The sequence below is a fragment of the Brachycentrus maculatus genome, unplaced genomic scaffold (genome assembly GCF_059751285.1).
Source record: "Brachycentrus maculatus isolate JH-2025_06_01 unplaced genomic scaffold, ASM5975128v1 h1tg000475l, whole genome shotgun sequence".
NCBI lineage: Eukaryota > Metazoa > Arthropoda > Insecta > Trichoptera > Brachycentridae > Brachycentrus > Brachycentrus maculatus.
This window is the reverse complement of record NW_028281222.1, coordinates 1568558-1587142: the sequence shown is the minus strand read 5'-3', so window position 1 is coordinate 1587142 and position 18585 is coordinate 1568558. Positions and strand designations below refer to the sequence as shown.

Sequence of the window (18585 nt, the reverse complement as noted above, 5' to 3'; positions counted from 1 at the left end):
CCGCGGACAGATTGCAGACTTTGCCACAGGAGTTTCGGAGACGACCTATGTTCTCTAATTTTTATATTATCCACTGAGTAAGATTTATATTATCCACTATTAAGATTTATATTATCCACTGACACTTCGTGATGGAATTGCATTTTTAATTTATTATTAGATTAAAACCAATATTTTTAGCTTTTCCACTTTTTTATTTTACCAGCCACCGGGTTTCGTCGTTACCGACATCACCAGACCGGATTTCGTCGTTACCGACATGACCAGTCTGATGATGTCGGTAACGACGAAACCCGGTCGCTGGTCAAATAAAAAAGTGGAAAAGCTAAAAATATTGGTTTTAATCTAATAATGAATTGGAAAGTAACTGTCTACCTAGATTTTTTTTTAATTTTGGGGGACCGGAAAGGGATAAGAATTTATATATAGATTGTTTTAATTTATCTGTATTTTCTCAAAAAAGTTGAATACTCCTGATATAGGACATCTCATTGATTTGCGTCTAACACTCATAATGCTTCATTTTCATTACACATACAAAATTGGATCGAAGTCGTATAAAAATAATTAATTGAAATCATTCATGTTGTTATTTAGAGGATTGTTTGGAACGTCGGACGTTTTTTTTCTTCTTTTTTTAATTAAACATTTTGAGTGCGTTCAAATACTTGTTCACAAATCTGGATTATCTCCGCTTAGGAGTTGTTTTATTATTTTTGTAGATGAGGGATAATATGGATATTCATTCATTGATTCGGCAGTGACTTTGTGGTAAAATGTATCCATTTTTAATGTAAGTTTTACTTGGTAAATACCACTATTTATTTAAATCTACTGTGACACGTGTTTCGACGCATTCCGCATCATTTTCAAACACCATATGTGAAGCTAATTCTAAATTTTAGAGTTGGGTCCTTGGGACGTAGAAGGTTGAAGAAGTTGTTTCTTATTTTTATTTATGTTTTTAATTTTTATTTTTATTCTTTATTTTCTTTTGTTATGAGTGGGGGAACATTGACAACAGGGGGGAGGCTTTAGTCATTATCATATTGGTAATTATGGGTTTATTGTTATTAATATTTTTATGAATTTCTATTGTTTCAAAATGTTGCAATTTATGGCTTTTTGTACGAACTATTTTTAGGATTTCTACGTTATTGTGGTTAAATTTGTGTTCATTATCTATTACCATGTAAAACTTTAATGAAAAATGTATAGATTTTACCACAAAGTGACTCCCGAATCAATTATTGAAATTAATTTTTCATGTCAGATTGTCAACTATACCGGCTAGAATTACGATATACGCAACTAAACACGTGCACCGATTGACGAAAATAAATACATTATTCTTTGAAATCTCATCAAAGATGAAGAAGAATATGGAAGTCTGGGCACTTACGGGGCTGACGACCATCATAGGCTGGTTTAAGTGATCACTTTACACACGTTTAACATTCACCAATTCTACCCATTATTAACAACCACACTACTAAAATTCTTGGAAGTTCTATATATATATATGAACCTGTTACATCTGTAAAGTGATCACTTAAACCATCCTTTGACGGTCGTCAGCCCCGTTAATGCCCAGACATCCATATTCTTCTTCATCTTTGATGAGATTTCAAAAAATAATATGAAAATAACTCCTGTAATTGGAGATAATCCAGATTTTGCGAACAAGTATTTGGACACACTCAAAATGTTGTATCCAAAAATAAATGGTCAGTTTAGCTATTAATCGCCCATGTCGCTTATTGTCAAAACATATCAATGGTCACTTATGGTAAAAACATATCAATGGAGTGTGTTACTGTATGGTTGCGAGACATGGTGTTTATCTAAAAGAGATAAGGATAGGTTGAATGCGTTCAAGATGTGGACCCATAGAAGAATTCTGGGGATATTCTGGAGGGACCATATCTATAGCAACGAGTTACTGAGAATAATCGAAGAAAGAAGGCACCTACTCGCGACTATCTCGACGAAACGCTCCAAATGGATCTGTCGCGTGTTGAGGCTGGAGGGTTTCCTGCAAGGGAATATTTTATGTACCTATATATGACTTATGTATGTAATATGTTTTGAATAATAAATAATATAAAGTACCTATGCTGTAATAAAAATAAATTATGGTGGACAGGTTCCCTTGTATAAAAATTAATTTAGGATGTAATAAAATAGGATTTATCATTGTTTATTTTTTCTTTATTTCATTTTAATAATACTTACTACTTTAAAAAACCAAGGTTAATACAAATTATTCATCTAGCCCTCGACCACATGAATGTTCCATTTTTTTGCTACGTGAAAAAAACCCGCATAAAAAGAGGGCTCAGTGTATTTTAATAATATTAATTTAGAAAATAAATACGGACACGAAAATATGTTTTATGTCTGGGTCTAATAAGAATTGAGTTGACCCTGGCTGTTATGATTCATAAATACCAAACCAAGCAGAAACTCATCAGAAACTATTAAGTGCACCCTTCAACATAGACAAAGTACCTACTTATTTTATATTATATCGAGCATTTCGGACGTGAACAATGACCGAACTATCTAATGAACATTTATAAATAAAGGCCAATCATCGGAAATAATTCACTATTGTAGCGTCAGCGTACCGATAAAGACCTTGTATACCGAGCCGTAAGGTCGTCAGCGGAAAAATACGATTTCAATCCTCAAAAAAAGACGTTAAAAAACTAGTATATAAAATTATTCAACATTGTATCCTCTGTCAAAAACGGGCGGGAAAGCTTGACGTGAAGCTGGCGCGAACAGAATTTCAAATAGTTCGAAATCTGTTCTTTTCATTTTTGAATTACCTAACCATAGAATCTACCGATCTTTTATTTGAAAATTTTGACAGGTAGGTAGATTGGTGTGACAAAAACAGCATGATTTAATTGTTTTTTTTTTATTTTATTATTTTAGTGATTTTTAAATATAAATATTTATTTCTGGTGGTATTCGTTCTATTGTTGGTGTGCGTTTGAGTGTTTCGAAGTGAGTTTCGATTTGAGTGCTATTTTTTATTATCAACATGAAGGAATTGCAACAAAATGTCGAAAATGCCGAGCAAAATGGAAATTCCGTTGTCGCTATTTGCAATGGAAACTCGAAGCAGTGTGATAAAACAAGTAAGTACGCTTTTAAATATTTATATAGGTACATATGCATCCCAAAGGTGGTATTCAGAGTTTCTGTTAAAAATTGATCTTGTAACGAAAATTCCATATAAAAGAAAGAGATTAACCGAATTCTGACTCTCTGTATCCTACCTGTATCCGTTTGATATTTAATTTTTTCTGGTATCGCTATTGCTTTGCCCACGTGGTTAAATTAAATAAAAAACGCAACTTCTTGCGTTACATTTAGTGACATTTACAACGAATTTATTTTATAAATTTGTTAGAAAATTTTCTTTGCCTATTATGTACAAGGATTATTAGCATATTTAGTTTATATCCTTCAATCAAGATCCGTCACATAGCTCGCTTATTTGTAATTAAAATGTAACTTTGCTTTAAAATCACTATAAATATTTATATTTATAGTGATTTTAAAACAAAGTTACGTTTTAATTATAAAATGGAAAATCACAAAGTTAGTGCTTCAAATATAAATTATATATCGTTTATTTGTATTATTCGTTTTGTCACATTTTCCAAATAAGACACCACAAATCCGATAGATCCTTAAGTCCCATTGGCTCATCAATTTTTGTCAACTGAATTCCCTCTTTTGCACATTTTGTTTCCAATTTAAATCTCTCCCTTAAAAAAATTGATATACCCACAAAAAATGAAGGACATATTGTGATAATGTCGCTCACTCCTTTCAAGAACGTCATAAATAAAAAATCGACAATTTTCGGTTGTGGATGTTTTCAGAATGCCCAGAAAATGTACTATATCTCAGCAAAAAAAAGCATATTTTTAACTTAATATTTACCCGCTACAGGGCAGAAAGTGTTGTTTTTGCATTTTGAAGAAAATGTATTGTTTCATTATTTTTTTAAAATATATTAAATATTTTTCAAATGGAGAAAAAACCTTCAGGTTTTACCTAAAAAGATGTGTTGCACAGTAAAAAGTTCAATAAATAGCTTGACATTTATTTTAAATATTACATTGTGTTATATTTTTAAACTTTAAAAACGCTCTCCTGAAAAATCAAGTTTTTTTATTTATGACGTTCTTGAAAGGAGTGAGCGATGTGTCATCACATTCACAAGTAGAATCTTGTCTATTTCCAAAATTGTAGAGATTTTGTCGAATCGCTCCATGACCCGTAAGTATTTTTTTTTTAAATGACAATTTAAACAATTTAGTACAGTCTTAAAAAAATATATTTTTCCCTGTCGTGCTTCTAAATATCGACTATTCCAAATATTTATAACGAATACAAGCTAAACTGGCAGTACACAACGGAGTCCTGGTTCCGACCCTAATGTATGGAAGTGAAACATGGAGTTGGCAAAAGAAGGATGAACGGAGACTGAATGCAGTCGAAATGCGATCCCTCATGCAAAACGATGTTTGATAGATGTTTGAATGGTGAAACAAGGAAATAATGCAAGGCTGAGACAAGCATTATCGATAAAATTATGAAAAGTGTGTTTAGATGGTTTGGGCATGTGGAACGTATGACTAAAGAAAGAACGGTAAAATAAATTGAGTTGTTGGAAAACGAAATAGAAGAAGACGGCACGATCAGGTATGTCAAATACAGTGAAACCTCTATCTATCGTTCCTCGAATAATCGTTTTCCCGGATGTGTCGTTTATTTCTTCTACCCCGAATTAATTTCATACAAAATGGATCGCATCGATCGTTTCTATCCACCATTTTACCGCATTCATCGTTTGAATTATGCTACATATTTGATATAATTTGTCTTTTTTTTACCTTTTTTTTAATTTTCTGAATTTTGTTACATTCGACGACAATATTTCATACGTGTGGGATATAGACTATCGAAAGCTTGTGTGATGGATACAGCAGAAGAGGTCTGAAGATCTTTGGGTTCTGTTCAACTTTGTATTTTTTTTTTAAATAAATACATTTATTAACATCTAAAACTTGTATTCTTGAAATTTCCACCTTCTAATGGTTATGCAGATTGGGAGGACGGTATCTTTACTCGATCGTATCTCCTTGTGTATTGACTTCTTTATCCCGCATTCATTGTTTTCCCGCATTCATAGTTTATTTCAATAGGTCCCTTTAAAAACGATAGATAGAGGTTTCACTGTACTTGAAAGCGGCCTGGTCAGGAGTCGAAATAATCGGCGGGTGTGTGTGAGGAGATGCATGAACGTGGAAGAGGCGGAGAATGTTTGCAAGACAGAGTGGTGTGGCGTTCTATTCTCTCTGCCTATCCCGCGGGGAAGCGGCGTGATGGTTGGTTAGTTAGTGACGTATTACGTAACGTCTTTAAAAAAACATACTGTCCACATAATTCAAAGCATTCTTGATTATATATAATATATATATGACTTATTTTTTTTATGGTAGATTATTGATTTTATCAGAGAATACTGATTTCTCATAAAAAAAAAATTATTATTTTATATATACATAATTTTTTTTTACTATATGTATTACGGCTCTTTAGGCATGGCCTGTGTTGAGCCGAAATACTTAACTAACTAACTAACTAACTAACCATCACGCCGCTTCCCCGCAGGGGTAGGCAGAGAGAATCGAATGCCAAACCACTCGGTCTTTGCAAACATTCTTTGCCTCTTCTACATTCATGCATCTCCTCATACATACCCGACGATTATTACGACTCCTGACCCGGCCGCTTTCAAGTATTTGACATACCTGATTGTGCCAAGTTTTCCTCGGTCGTCCTCTGGTTCTTTTTCCAACTACATTCGCCTCATAAATTTGTTTAACCGTTCTTTCTTCACTCATACGCTCCACATGTCCAAACCATCTCAACACACCTTTCTTAATTTTATCGATAATGCTTATCTCAGCCGAAATACTTGCAAATTAATAAAAAAAAATGTATTATTATTTGTTTTTTTTTTAATTATTAGATTATATACATTACATACAATAGATACAATAACAATTTACTGCATAAAGTTTTTACAATAAAATAATTACACCTGGACTATGATTAATTCACTTTCTACCTTGTCCCTTCCAACGAGAAGCAACCATCGACGGACACTGTTCTTAATTTAACAAGGGGCTCGCCGGACCAAGTCAAATTTAACAAGGGGCTCGCGCGAGCCCCTCCGAGCCCCCTGCAGCCCACCGCTGTCCTGCGTGATAGATAGTTAATGTTATTATTTTAATTTATAAATTGGATTTAAAATAGGCATTTTAAGTTTGTGAAGTATAAGTTCATTGCCCTAACCTTGGTGTTATGTAAATACTTTATTAGTTATGTGGGTTTATTACTTGATTAAATAAATTGTAAGATATAATTAAAATGTAACTTTGTTTTAAAATCACTATGAATTATATTTTATTACATTGAAGTGATTTTTAAAACAAAGTTACATTTTAATTATAAAATGGAAAATCACAAAGTTAGTGCTTCAAATATAAATTAAATTGTAAGATATTACGTACTGTTGTTTAGCTTATTTTGTCCGCCTCCGTATTGTAATGGTCAGCACGCTCGCCTACCGTTCTGGAGGTCCCGGGTTCGATTCCCAGGGGGAGGGGGTCAAAGAAATATGAGTGATTTTTTTGTTTCTAATATTTATTCCATATTACCCTGGACTGGTACCTGCAGCGCAGGAGTGATCACCTTGCTTTCACGTGTTAATGATCAAGACAACACTGCGTTTATATGTTGCAGTGCCCTATGCACCATCAGGTGCGGATGAGGGTTGGAAGGAAGAAATGAAAGCTATAAAGTCGGGTTGTGGTCCCGTGGTTAGTGTCGCGGACTCTTAAATCAGAGTTTCTCGGTTCGAACCCACTCTACCACAATTTGATACCTATTTCTAATAATGAGCCGCTTAGGCTCACAGAAATAGTATGAAATGGAAATATTTGTGTAAATAATAAAAACACAAGTTTCTATTTTAACCCTTACTGGTCCAATGTCGAATCTCATTCGACATCGATTTTTTCCTCTTAAGTCCCATGTAGGATGTTATTTGACATTTTTTTCATCATAAGTATTATTTATTTAAATTCGAAGCTTACATTTTTGTCCCTCGTATCTATTACAACAGTATGTGGAGCAGAGGACAAAGGATTTTTTCCGATTGGAATGTAACTGTCTACCTAGATTTTTTTTTAATTTTGGGGAAACGGAAAGGGTTAAGTAAAAAAAAAATTATAATAACAACACATGAAGGAAAGGTGATCAGCCCTCTGCTTCAGGTACCAGTCCAGGGTATCATTGAATAAATATAAGAGTGAAAAATCACTTCTGTTTATTTGACTCACTCTGGTAAAATCAGTTTGATATTCCTTAATGATTTTTTCAATGTATCGCAAATTACATAACTCGGTAGGTGCCTAGGTACAATAGATTGGCATCAGTATCCTTACAGGATTTTTTATTCGATTTCAGAAGCTACTGAAATAATCGACAAGTATTGCATCAACTAGAGACGCAAACAGGGTTGCCACAATCCTAATAAAAAAAAGACGTTTTACGTAACGTTACGTATGTATTACAGATTATTATATAAGTAAAAACTCTAAACAAGGTTCCTATATTTATCGTTCATCAAAATTGGTCAACGATGAATTTAGGAATTTTGTTTTACTCGACATTGTCAGCACTGAAATCGCGTACTAAGTCGATATTCATATCGTGTTGTGTCCCAATTTTCACATTTGTCTAGGACTTTTCGATCTTTCCCTTTTCCTAGTCAAAGTAATCGGCGGGCATGTATGAGGAGATGCATGAACGTGGAAGAGGCGAAGAATGTTTGCAAGACAGAGTGGTATGGTGTTCTGTTCTCTCTGCCTATCCTGCGGGGAAGCGGCGTGATGGTCGGATAGTTAGTTTTGTATTACGAAACGTCTTAAAAAAAACATTGTACTGTCCACATCATTTAAAGCACCCTTGAGGTAGTATTTTACGAAAATTGCGCTATATAAACTATCCAAATTTATAATAATTATTATTATTGACGTATTTGAGAAAAACATGATTATATAAATGTGAATAAATATATATATATATATATATATATATATATATATATATATATATATATATATATATATATATATATACATATACATATATACACATATATATATATATATATATATATATATATATATATATATATATATATATATATATATATATATATATATATATATATATATATATGTGTGTGTGTGCGTAAACCGCTCCCGTGGAGTTGTAGTAAGCGCGTTTATGCACTTCCATGCCGGCGGTCGCGGGTTTGATTTCCATAGAAGCAGGGGAAGACCGAGGAAAACTGGAAAGAGGTTGATGGTCAAAAACGTGGAAGATTCTTGGCAAAAACCGGTGTGGCGTACTATTCTCTCTCTCTCTCTCTCTCACTCTGCCTACCCGTGCGGGGAAGCGGCGTGATGGTTAGTTAGTTATATTGGTAGATATACGTTTTAGCGTAGACAGCCCTGATTGGTTTAAGAACTAAGAATGCGGACGTTCATTATATATATATAACTACATACATTATCGAGTACTTTTGATCTATTATTTAAGGATTGGGAAAACACGGCAAAAAGGCGTTACGTTACTGACAGGACGAAAAAATAAGCAGGATACCGAGCTGACTTGTTATACAATACATAGTCCAGATATAACGTTATGTAATAATAATAAAAAAATATTATTACATAACCAGATGTTAAATGATGTCCGCCTCCGTAGTGTAATGGTCAGCACGCTCGGCTACCGTTCTGGAGGATCCGGGTTCGATTCCCAGGGGGGGTAAAATAAATATGAGTGATTTTTTCACTGTAATATTTATTCAATACTACCCTGGACTGGTACCTGAAGCGGAGGGCTGATCACCTTTCCTTCATGTGTAAAACGATCAAGATAACACTGCGTTCATATGACGCAGTGCCCAATGCACCATTGGGGTGAGGATAAGGGTTTTATTATTTATTTATTTTATTATTATTATATTAAATATTAATATTACATAATTAGATGTTAAAAAAATAATATGAAAGTGACTCCTGTAATTGGAAATAATCCAGATTTTGTGAACAAGTATTTGGACACACTCAAAATGTTGTAAATAAATCATCTGGTCACAAATTATAAGCTTAAATAATAAAAATGAAAATGGTATTTTCTGGCGTTTCTCATGTGTGTGATTATAATCCAGGATTCGGACCTCACATACTAATATAAGAGTTTCTGCTTAGTAAAAAGCTTATTTACACCTCACCAATACGGCTGTCCAAATTTAAAACACAGTAAGGGACATTTTTTTGTAGTAGGTTTTTCTTTGCATTTATGGACTAAGTAGAGTCTACTTAGTCCATAAATGCAAAAAAAAAACTACTACAAAAAAATGTCCCTTACTGTGTTTTAAATTTGGACAGCCGAATAGATGTCTCTAGTGAAGTTCTAGTGATTCAAGAACAAGGTTTCTAAGTTGGTTCATATATATATAGAACTTCCAAGAATTTGAGTAGTGTGGTTGTCAATAATGGGTAGAATTGGTGAATGTTACACGTGTGTAAAGTGATCACTTGAACCAGCCTATGACGGTCGTCAGCCCCGTAAATGCCCAGACTTCCATATTCTTCTTCATCTTTGATGAGATGTTAAAAAATAACATTAAAGTGACTCCTGTAATTGGAGATAATCCAGATTTTGTGAACAAATGAAAATATTAATTCGCATAATTTATATAATGCCATTTACATCTCACATCCTATGTAAAATCTTAGAACTGAAATAAAAATCGTAAGACGATACTAACCCCTCCCCCCATTTCGAAAAGAAGTCAATGTTTCTTTAAAATAAAACTTATTTATTGAATTCATTTAATAATAATAATAATAAAACCCTTATCCACACCCCAATGGTGCATAGGGCACTGCTTCATATGAACACAGAGTTATCTTCATGGTTTACACACGAAGGAAAGGTGATCAGCCCTCCTCTTCAGGTACCAGTCCAGTGTAATATTGAATAAATATTACAGTGAAAAAATCACTAATATTTATTTGACCCCCCTGGGAATCGAACCCGGGACCTCCAGAACGGTAGCCGAGCGTGCTGACCATTACACTACAGAGGCGGACAAAATTAATTTACACGAAAAATAAAAAATAAAGTTACATGAAAATAATAAGTATGTAATAGACAAATAAAATAAAATTTTCAAATTGTATCAAACGAAAAATCAGGTTTTCAGGTTTCCTTTTTAGTTTTTGGAGAATTGATGTTGCTTCATGTTTGATACAATTACTCAAAAATTGGGACTTTTTGATGTGAGAGCAATTTGAATAGTCTTCAGCGTTAATTCGATTTCTGAATTGTTTAAATTTGTGAAAATACTAACACGTTCATGAAATAGCAAACTAGAAAAAATTCCTTATAACCTTAAAAAATTTAATTTTTACCCCATTTGGGGTAATTTACCCCGGTTCCCCGACCGCTGCCGTAAGCGGAGGCTGTGTGCAAAGACAGAGTGGCGTTGTGATTTCCCTGCCTACCCCTGCGGGGAGCTGCGTGATGGTTGGTTAATATCTGGTTTTGGTTATTCCACCGTGACACATCGCTCACTCCTTTCAACAACGTCATATATCAAAAATCGTCAATTTTCGGTTGTGCCTGTTTTCGGAATGCCCTGAAAATGTACTATTTCCCAGCAAAATCTGCATATTTTTAACTTAATATTTACCCGCTACAGGGCAGAAAGTGTTGTTTTTGCATTTTGAAGGAAAGGTATTGTAAAATTATTTTTTTAAATAAAAATACTACATATTTTTCGAATGGAGAAAAAACATTCATGTTTTACCTAAAAAGATCTGTTGCGCAGTAAAGAGTTCAATAAGTGGCTTGATATTTATTTTGAATACATTTTATTATATTTTTAACTTTAAAAACGATATTCTGAAAAATCAAGTCTTTTTGATATATGACGTTGTTGAAAGGAGCGAGCGACATGTCACCCGACCGCAGAAGTATCGCCTGACGCATGTCTCACGCAACTAAGATTCTATGTTGCGGTGGCAATCCCACATCTCGGTATATTTGTGCGGTTATCGGGATAATGATACCCGACTATCATATTCATTTCGGTCTTAAGTTTTTAGACTCTCAGCCATGGGTTGTCAACTACTTATGTACTCCATGCCGCCCACGAGTGGACGATAAAGTCTTTCGAAGTGGGCGATTTTTGCTCTTACTTTAATTCTTCCGAAATTTCGCTTCACTATTTTCGTTTGTCGGCATAGTTTCACCAACTATCGACATTAAACCCGTCTAAAACAGGGCATCTCTGGCTGGCGACCGTCATAGGCTGGTTTTAAGTGATCACTTTACACGCGTGTAACATTCACCAATTCTACCCATTATTGACAACCACACTATTCCAATGCTCGGAAGCTCTATATGTGTTCACTTAAACCAGCCTATGACGGTCGTTAGCCCCGTAAATGCCCAGACTTCCATATTTTTCTTCATCTTTCATGAGATGTCAAAAAATAATAATAGACTATATTATTAAAATACGTAAATTACCGAAAAGGTTTTTTTTAAAATGGATTTTAGTAATGGCGTTTAACGTGTTAACGATTACTGGGCCTTAAAATACAATACAATATTAATATTTGTTTTGAATCAAGGCCTTTTTGGTCACACTGCATGATTCAATTAATTTTTTTCGTCGTTAAATTGACCGAGTAATTGAAGCGGCCGGCATAAAAACGTGGCAATGCACATTTGCACATTTCACTTTTTGTATTAATCTGTATTGATTCTTTGTCGAATGGGTTTTTGTGCGCCGATTTGCACGAGAGAAACCTTGGGCCGCGTTAAGAGGCCAGTCCATAAACATTCGACCTCGTGGTGAGCTATTTCTAAATAGTGCCAATGTCAGCTGTTCGGCGATACAAAAAAATGTAATGGGGTATTATCACTCGGGAGAAATATCTAATCTAGCATTGTGTAAGATTCATTTTGTGTTTATAACAGCTGATATAATCAATATTTTCATTCATCATTTTCTTTTGCAAAATTCGTCTTCATAAAAGCGTTGTTTTCGTAAGTTGGTAACGAATGACGTCACAGAAACGAATCCACACTACTATTACAGCTCTATAAAGCAGATTCGCCCCATAACACACCCGATGACGTGAAATTTGATGACGTATAGCGGTGTCCGTTTTTTCATTTTATTAAAAAATCGAATGTTTTAACCGTAATATCTCCCTTACTTCTCTACAGATTTCAATAATAATGTTACCGATAGTCTTGTGATTTTTCATATTAATTTATCAGCCAATAATGAAATACCATGAGAATAACCCATTTAACATAACAGTCCTTAACATTTTATTAAAATTAAACACTTGAATATACCACTTTAAGAAAACATCTGTCGTTTTCGAAACTAGTCGTAAATAAAAATAAAACTCATTAAAGTGGCATATTCAAGAGTTTAATTTTAATAAAATGATCATGTCATTCCACAAAGTTAATGCCGAATCAATAAATAATATAGTTCTTAACATATCGCTCACTCCTTTCAAGAACGTCATAAATCAAAAATCGTCAATTTTCAGTTGTGCATGTTTTCGGAATGCCCAGAAAATGTACTATATCCCAGAAAAAGAGCCATATTTTTAACTAAATATTTACCCGCTGCAGGGCAGAAAATGTTGTTTTTGCATTTTGAAGAAAAGGTATTGTTTAATTATTTTTTTTAATACACTAAATATTTTTCGAATGGAGAAAACACCTTCTGGTTTTACCTAGAAAGATCTGTTGCACAGTAAAAAGTTCAATAAGTGGCTTGATATTTATTTTTAATACATTGTGTTATATTTTTAAACTTTAAAAACGTTCTCCTGAAAAATCAAGTTTTTCGATTTATGACGTTCTTGAAAGGAGCGAGCGATATTAGTTTTATACCCATGTACGGGTATTATGAAACTAGTAGTTGTACTGATCCAATTGCGAAATTTTTGACCATGTTTATTTATTTTATATCATTTGGGAATTTAACAGACCTGTAACATAATTTGTGAGTATCATTAAGTGATTTTAATATTTGTACTGTTCCAACAACAAAAATCCGGACCAGGTTTATCATGTATAATTTTTGTTGGGAATTTATTAGGTTTTTATTATTATTTTTTATTAACATAAATTGTACACAACATTTTGAGTGTCTCCAAACACTTTTTCACAAAATCTGGATCATCTCCAATTACAGGAGTTATTTTCATATTATTTTTTGACATCTCATCAAAGATGAAGAAGAATATGGAAGTTTGGGCATTTGCGGGGCTGACGACCGTCATAGGCTGGTTTAAGTGATCACTTTACACACGTGTAACATTCACCAATTCTCCCCATTATTGTCAACCACGCTACTCAACTTCTTAGAAGTTCTATATATATGAACCAATATTGTAACCAAGTATTGAAATAAAACTGACTGAATTATTTTAAAATTTATTTTCTTTTATGTATTCTGTGCATTGTAATTATTTTTTTAGTTATTTCATGAGGGATGCAGATACCTACTTTATTACAGAGCTCGTATATATATATATTATGATTTATATTCTACAACATTGTTACATTACTTTAATTGACTTTTAAATCTGTACCTATTATGTAATTGGAGCATTCTCAGTGGTATCTGAATGTTCTGTTTATGTGCAGAATAAAAAACAAATAAATTAATACATATAACTATTTTTTTATAGAGGGGGGTTTCAATACCCCTACTATAAAAAAAATATAGTAGGGGTATTGAAAGCTGTCCCACCGCATCCCCAAATCTGATACAGAAGCATCTAGGCTTCCTGACAGATCTGCTCTTGTAAAGCAAAGTTTTTTTTAAAAACTAATTTGCGAAATTTATTGAAAGTGTGAAACAACATAAAATTGTATATCGATTTTACTGTGAATTTACATTAAAAAGCTTTCAATATCCCTGTCACTGCCAATCTAAATAAATACAAGTTTGTAAATCCATCACAAAATTTTCTAGAAGTACCCCGGTGTAGGCAGTGAAAGGGATTAGTATTTAGTTCAATTAGTCAGCTAGATCCGATTCCGACCCGACGCTGGCCGGTACACAGACGCCCACAACCGCGACCAGCACAGCAGACAGACACGGAATAGTGCATTTAGACATTTACAGAGAATGGTCAGTCATCGCATTTCCACTCAACCATTATTATTCGGGGGGTAGGGGTAGTACCTAAAGAGCGAACCGGTTCTTTAAATTTTTGAATCCCATCACTGCGTAATACTCGTATGTATATGTAGAGTACGTACGAAAGTACGCCTTCCCAATGAACTGGAAAGGCCCGGAAAGTAATGAGTACAGGGGAATACCTCATTAATTCGAAGCGGTGTATCTTTATCAGTTTTTTTTTCCTCAAAGATATCATAATACTGGGAACGCTTAACGCAATCGCCCGTATAATTTGTTCATTGGCATTGTAGACGTTTGGGAAAATACGCAGTGCAATGTAATGGCCTATTTTCACCCGTAGGGAGTATCGAATTTATCCCATGATTCCTTCATTATTATTTTTACCAATTTAATTTGTATTATTTTTTTTAAATTTTTTATTTAATAATACGTAAAATGCATCCACATATACGAGTATATATATATATATATATATATATATATATATATATATATATATATATATATATATATATATATATATATATATATATATATATATATATATATATATATATATATATATATATATATATATATATATATATATATATATATATATATATATATATATATATATATATATATATATATATATATATATATATATATATATATATATATATATATATATATATATATATATATATATATATATATATATATATATATATATATATATATATATATATATATATATATATATATATATATATATATATATTTATATATATATATATATATATATATATATATATATATATATATATAGGTGATCAGCCCTCCACTTCAGGTACCAGTCCAGTGAAATGTTGAATAAATATTAGAGTGAATATGTGTGTGTGTGTGTGTGTGGGTGTGTGTGTGTATAAAATAAAACGTAAGAAACAGTAAAAAAGTATTTAAAAAAAATTAAGATAAGAAGAATACTACCTCCTTCCCTTCAATTTGTAATTTATGTTTTTATTATGTTCAAGTACTATCTACCCTCTGATTGCAAACAGCTATATATGGTATCGAACGTTTTGACCAATATAACTAGTCGGTTTTTGGTTGGTTTGAAGATTATGCGTTTTAGCAATAAGCCCGCCAATGTACTAATTTATTTTATGTACATAAAGTTTAAATTAATAAATAAATATGAAGAAAAAACTGCTTTATACGAATATAAGAGAACCCAGTAAGTAGTTATTTTTCGAAATAAGAGAAATAAGGATTTTCTGCTCGACTTTCCACTCAGACTTAAGTGTGCTTAGCGCCTTCGACTTAAGCTTATGTGAAATACACTTCACACTCACTTTATATACAGAGTGTTACTTTATTAATAAGTGGTTTGGAATATATCCAATATCACTCGTGGCGAGATGATAAACGTCAGTTATCTCGGAATATTCTCAACTAAGAATTTTATTAGATTACTAACATAAATCGAAGCTCAAAATGGATTACTTACAATTTTGCTTCTGAATTTTTTTCTTTAACCTTTCCTTTCCGGTGCTTAAATAAAAACGCACCTCCCGGTGTTGGGTAGTCACTACACAATAAAAAAAATAGCGATTTTAAATCGAAAAAATACGGACATTCACAGCTTATCCCCTTAATTAATTATAAATGAAGTCAAAATTTGCGGCAAAATGTGCGGCAAAACGAGGCAAAATTTGAGTGAGAGATTTGAAGGAGTAAAAATTCAAAGAAAATTAATTTATTTGGCGGACGTAGTTGGAAATTGGAGTAGAGGAAAACCAAGGAAAATGTTGCACGATCAAGTATTTCACATGCTTGGGCGTGGTCAGGTCGGAAGTCGGAATAATCGGCGGGTACGTTTGATGAGATGCATGAATGTGGAAGAGCCGAAGATTGTTTGCAAACGAGGTGGCTTAGTTGAGTTGGGTAGACGCTCGACTGCGAAACTAGCGTCGTGGGTTGTTTTCCCGCCATTTGCAAAATATATTAAAGAAAGATTTGTTTTAATTGGTCTGGGTGTTTGTGATGTATTTTTCACGTTTGCCTTTTTTGTCCTTACCATCCTACCTGCAGAGAAGCCTCTAAGCGTAGAGGCTTTGCGGGCTATTCTTTCAATAATAATAAAAAATGGTGTGGCGTTCTATTCTCTCTGCCTACCCCTTCGGAAAACAGCGAGACGGTTAGTTACGTTTTTTTTTGTTTTAAATTATTGAAATGATTCCTGATGTTATTTTTCAAATATTTATTTCGTAGTCATACAGGAGAAAATGAGAAGTGCATTTTTAACAAAAACGTGATCATTGACTATTTGATATCTTACTAGCTTAATATTGCCCTGAAAATATCCCAAAGCGATTTTAAACTTGGAAATATAACGTATTGACTTTTTAAAAATGACTAACTGCATTGAATTTTATTTTCTTGCCAAGCAAAAGTGACTTAAATGGCCTTCCTGAACATTTTACGTTTTGTTAGTTGGTCATTTTCTCCTGTACGACTACGATTTATTTCTTTATTTAAACTTCATGTAGAGAAAGAAATAAGTACATTGGCGGACTTATTGCCAAAAAGCAATATCTTCCAACCAACCAAAAACTGACTAGTGATATTGATCAAAACGTTTGATACCTTATATAGCTGTTTGAAATCAGAGCAATTATTCGAATTAAAATATATTTTCTGATTTTTTTCCTTTAAGTATGCTTCTTACCAATTTTTTTTTCATATATCGCTCACTCCTTTCAAGAACGTCATAAATAAAAAAACTTGATTTTTCAGGAGAACGTTTTTAAAGTTTAAAAATATAATACAATGTATTAAAAATAAATATCAAGCCACTTATGGAACTTTTTACTATGCAACAGATCTTTTTAGGTAAAACCTGAAGGTTTTTTCTCCATTCGAAAAATATAAAGTATTTTTAAAAAAATAATTAAACAATACATTTTCTTCAAAATGCAAAAACAACACTTTCTGCCACAGGGCAGCGGGTAAATATTAAGTTAAAAATATGGCTCTTTTGCTGGGATATAGTACATTTTATGGGCATTCCGAAAACATGCTCAACTGAAAATTGACGATTTTTGATTTATGACGTTCTTGAAAGGAGTGAGCGATATATTTACCATACCCGTTTAAATATTACATTTTTCCCTGTTAGCTTTATTAAATTTCTTAATTAATAAAGATATTTGTGAAGTGATTAGTTTTATTTTCTCATTTGTTTCCTTTAAACATGCTTCTTATCTCATGTTTTTTTATATGCCTATTTACTGTACCCGTTTATTATTTTATATTTTACATTTAGCCCTGTATTTAATTTCTTATCTTTTTACTTTCTTATTTGTGTTTCAGACTTGTTTATTTTTTTAATATAGTTCCGACTTTATTTTGTTATCTTTTTTTTTTAATTATTTTTACAGTATTCCACTCTTTCCTTTTATTTATTTTGCGTATATTATTTACTTAGTTTTACAATTTTGTTGTTTTGTAGGTAACTTAATCCTAAAATAAGTGATGGAAATTACTCATCGGGTATTATTCTATTTACTGTATCCCTTATTGCTTGATATTTTAAATTTAGACCTGTGTTTTCTTATTTGTTACTTTCTTATTTGTTTTTCAGTCTTGTTAACCTTAATCCCATGTCCCGAAATTACTAATGGAAATTACTCATTGGGAATATCATATATCGTCCTCACTACTTTCAACAACGTCATATATCAAAAAACTTTCAGTAGATCGTTTTTAATTAAGTTTAAAAATATAATAAAATGTATTAAAAATAAATATCAAGCCACCTATTGAATTTTTAACTGTGTAACAGATCTTTTTAGGTAAAATCTTAATGTTTTTTCTCCATTCAAAAAATATTTAGGATATAAAAAAAAAATAATAATACCTTTTCTTCAAAATGCAATTAATTAAAATTAAATATCAAGCCACTTATTGAACTTTTTACTGTGCAACAGATCTTTTTAGGTAAAACCTGAAGGTTTTTTCTCCATTTGAAAAATAATTACTATGTATTATAAAAAATAATGAAACAATACATTTTCTTCAGAATGCAAAAACAACACTTTCTGCCCTGTAGCGGGTAAGTATTAAGTTAAAAATATGCCGCTTTTGCTGGGATATAGTACATTTTCTGGGCATTCAGAAAACATGCGCAACTGAAAATTGACGATTTTTGATATATTTATGACGTGGAAGGAGTGAGC

The 18585-nt window shown here is 32.5% G+C and overlaps 1 protein-coding gene across 1 annotated transcript in view; it reads left to right on the top strand.

Annotated features, from left to right (window-relative positions):
• Positions 1–2944: 2944 nt before the first annotated feature.
• Positions 2945–18585, top strand: part of Pu (GTP cyclohydrolase punch) — a 40632-nt gene continuing 24991 nt past the window's right edge. Inside the window, exon 1 of the mRNA XM_088272105.1 lies at positions 2945–3149. Within this exon, the coding sequence (XP_088128231.1) occupies positions 3053–3149 (97 nt within the window). The 5' untranslated portion in view covers positions 2945–3052. The remainder of the gene's footprint in view (positions 3150–18585) is intronic.